This window comes from Pelodiscus sinensis, chromosome 1, assembly GCF_049634645.1.
Source record: "Pelodiscus sinensis isolate JC-2024 chromosome 1, ASM4963464v1, whole genome shotgun sequence".
Lineage (NCBI taxonomy): Eukaryota > Metazoa > Chordata > Testudines > Trionychidae > Pelodiscus > Pelodiscus sinensis.
The window spans coordinates 335,247,339-335,250,652 of NC_134711.1; the positions used below are offsets into that span (position 1 = coordinate 335,247,339).

General features: G+C 47.9%; 1 protein-coding gene across 1 annotated transcript; it reads left to right on the forward strand.

Moving 5' to 3' along the window:
* The first annotated feature begins 2,390 nt into the window (after positions 1–2,390).
* LOC142827768 (olfactory receptor 52N4-like) lies at positions 2,391–3,314 on the forward strand. The gene has a single exon (XM_075923502.1). The coding sequence runs from the start codon at positions 2,391–2,393 to the stop codon at positions 3,312–3,314; it is 924 nt and encodes a 307-aa protein (XP_075779617.1).

The window sequence follows — 3,314 nt, forward strand, 5'->3', positions numbered from 1 at the left end:
ATCCATTTCCAACCCCTGACACCATCCTGCCCATCCTGATAGCCATTGCTGGACCTAAGCTCCATGAATTGATCTAGCTCTTTTCTGAACCCTGTTAAAGTCCTGGTCTTCACTACGTCCTCTGGCAAGGAGTTCCACAGGTTGACTGTGCATTGCATGAAGAAAAACTTCCTTTTATTTGTTTGAAACCTGCTCCTTATTCATTTCATTTGGTGACCCCTAGTTCTTATATTATGGGAACAAGTTAATAACTTTTCCTTTGTCACTTTCTCCACACCAGTCATGATTTTATAGACCTCTCTCATATCCCCCCTTAGTCTCCTCTTTTCTAAGATGAAAGTCCCAGTTTTCTTAATCGCTCTTCATATTGGTCCCATTCCAAACTCCTCATCATTTTTGTTGCCCTTTTCTGAAGCTTCACGAATGCCAAGAGATCTTCTTTTGTATGAGGCCGCCATAGCTCTATGACTATGAACACAGAGAATCTCTATTAAAAGACTCTTCCCCCAAGAGTCCGATCCATGTGCTCTTCTGCACCCGTCAGCTTTCCCCCAGCCCTTAGTTTAAAACCTGCTCTACGACCTTTTTAATGTTCAGTGCCAGCAGTCTGGTTCCACTTTGGTTTAGGTGGAGCCCGTCCTTCCTGTGTAGGTTTCCTCTATCCCAAAAGTGTCCCCAGTTCTTAGTAAATCTAAACCCCTCTTCCCTACACCATCATCTCATCCACGCATTGAGCTTCTGAAGCTCTGCCTGTCTACCTGGCCCTGTGCGTGGAACTGGAAGCATTTCAGAGAACGCCACCATAGAGGTCCTGGATTTCAGTCTCTTTCCTAGCAGCCTAAATTTGGCCTCTAAGACATCTCTCCTACCCTACCCTATGTCACTGGTAGCTACATGTACCACGGCCACCTGCTCCTCCCCAGTACTACACATAAGTCTGTCTAGATGCCTTGAGAGATCCTCAACCTTCGCACCAGGCAGGCAAGTGACCATACGATTCTCCCGGTCATCACAAACCCAGCTATCTATGTTTCTAACGATCGAATCCCCCACTACTAACACCTGCCTTTTCCTATTGACTGGAGTTCCTTTCCCCGGAGACGTAGCCTCAGTGCGAGAGGATCCCACAACATCCTCTGGAAGGAGAGTCCCGACTACGGGTTCATTTTCCTCTGCACCAGTTGACTGTTCTCCTTCCCTGAGCCTTTCATCCTCCTTAACAGTGCAGGGGCTGTCTGATTGGTGAGGGGACTATTCTATGGTGTCCTGGAAGGCTTCATCGACTTACCTCTCCACCTCTCTTCACTCCTATTCAGCTGCCCCAAATCCCTTTCTGCGGTACTGCTCCGTAGGTAGGAATTATCCATTTTGTGTGTGTGCAGGTGATTGATGTTGTATTCTCTGTCATGTCTATATTTTCAAACCTTGTCTTTATTTTTAATAGTTGACATTTAACAGAGAACTTTCTGGCATTTGCCTTTTTTGTTTGTGTTTTTCTTTGGCTCTGCTGCTGGTGGACTGCAAACATGTGTTTCTGAATCAGCTGTCTGGTTGATCAGTCAGTTCTTAACTCTGGTGATCCTAAAGTTACGATTCTAGTGTTGAGGGTGTTTGTCACCCTCCTTGACTGCCGATGGACTGCAAAGTGCTTTCTCATCTAATAATAATAATAGAGACTGCCTATCTCCTAGAACTAGAAGGGACCTTGAAAGGTCATTGAGTCCAGTCCCCTGCCTTCACAGCAGGACCAAGTATCATTCCTGATGAATTTTTGCCCGAAATTCCTAAATGGCCTCTGCAAGAATTGAACTCACCGCCCGGGGTTTAGCAGGCTAATGCTCAAACCACTGAGCTATCCCTCCCCACAAATGCAGGCGCAGTGCTTTGTCTTACTTCTCTCCAACTGCAGAACAGAACTATTTCTACATAACACAAGAACATACCATAAAAATGGCCAGACTGGGTCAAACTAAAGGTCCATCTATCCCAGTATCCTGTCTGCTGACAGTGGCCAATGCCAGGTACCACAGAGGGAGGGACCACAGCCGGTAATCCTGACATGATCCTTCCCCTGCCATCTACCTCCAGACAAACATATACAAATATAAAATATAAAATAAGGAATTTGAATGTGTAGGATCAGTTTTTGTATTTCATTTCTCTGCATAAGGAAAATGTTATTACTTGTGTGAAGAGCGACCAGTCTGCTTCACCCAGGAGAAGTCTCCAGCGCTGAATGTCACATCTCATACTAACATTGTCTCTCCCTCCAGGCATTTGTACTGTGACATCACGCGAGACCCGGGGCACATGCCCAAAGTCGGGAGAAGACAGAATACATTCAGGAAAGACTGTTCGGTCTCTGTATTGGACTCCTTCTCTGCTACTCTATGTCCAGTTCCAACAGAACCATCTTCACCAACCCCTCCACCTTCATCCTGCAGGGCATCCCTGGCCTGGAGGCAGCTCATATCTGGGTCTCCATCCCCTTCTGTGCCATTTACGTCATAACCATCTTGGCAAATTTCACCATCCTATACATTGTGAAGACAGAGCCGAGCCTCCATGAGCCCATGTACTATTTCCTCTGCATGCTGGCCATCACCGACCTGGTCCTGTCCACATCCACCCTGCCCACAATGCTGAGCAACTTCTGGTTCAATGACAGGGAGATCGGTTTCAGTGCCTGCCTCACCCAGCTGTACTTTGTTCACTGCTTCTCTGCGATTGAGTCTGGGATCTTCGTGGCCATGGCCTTAGATCGCTACGTGGCCATCTGTAATCCCCTGAGACATTCCACCATCCTGACAAACCCTGTGGTGGCCAAAATCGGTTTGGCCGTGCTTCTGAGTGGTGGCGTACTTGCATTACCCTACCCCTTCCTGGCGAGGCAGTGGCCATATTGCAGAACCAACATCATCCCCTACACGCACTGTGAGCACATAGATGTGGTGAAACTGGCCTGTGCCGACATCCGCATCAGTAGTTACTACGGCCTCTCGGTGCTACTCTGTATAAATGGTCTGTATGTGATTTTGATCGCTGTGTCCTACACCCAGATCCTCAGGGCCATCTTCCGCCTCCCCACAAAGGACGCCCGGCTCAAGACTTTTGGCACTTGTGTCTCCCACCTCTGTGCCATCTTAGCTTTCTACATCCCAACTTACTTCTCCTCCCTCTCGCAGCGGTTTGGTCACAATTTGCCCCTCTCTTTTCATGTTCTCCTTGCCAACGTGTACCTCCTGGTGCCCCCCATGCTGAACCCCATCATCTATGGGGTGAGGACCAAGCAGATCCGAGACAGGCTCTTCTGA

Bases quoted from the DNA above. Each gene is read 5' to 3' on its own strand.
- LOC142827768 (XM_075923502.1), top strand. From the start codon at position 2,391: ATGTCCAGTTCCAACAGAACCATCTTCACCAACCCCTCCACCTTCATC.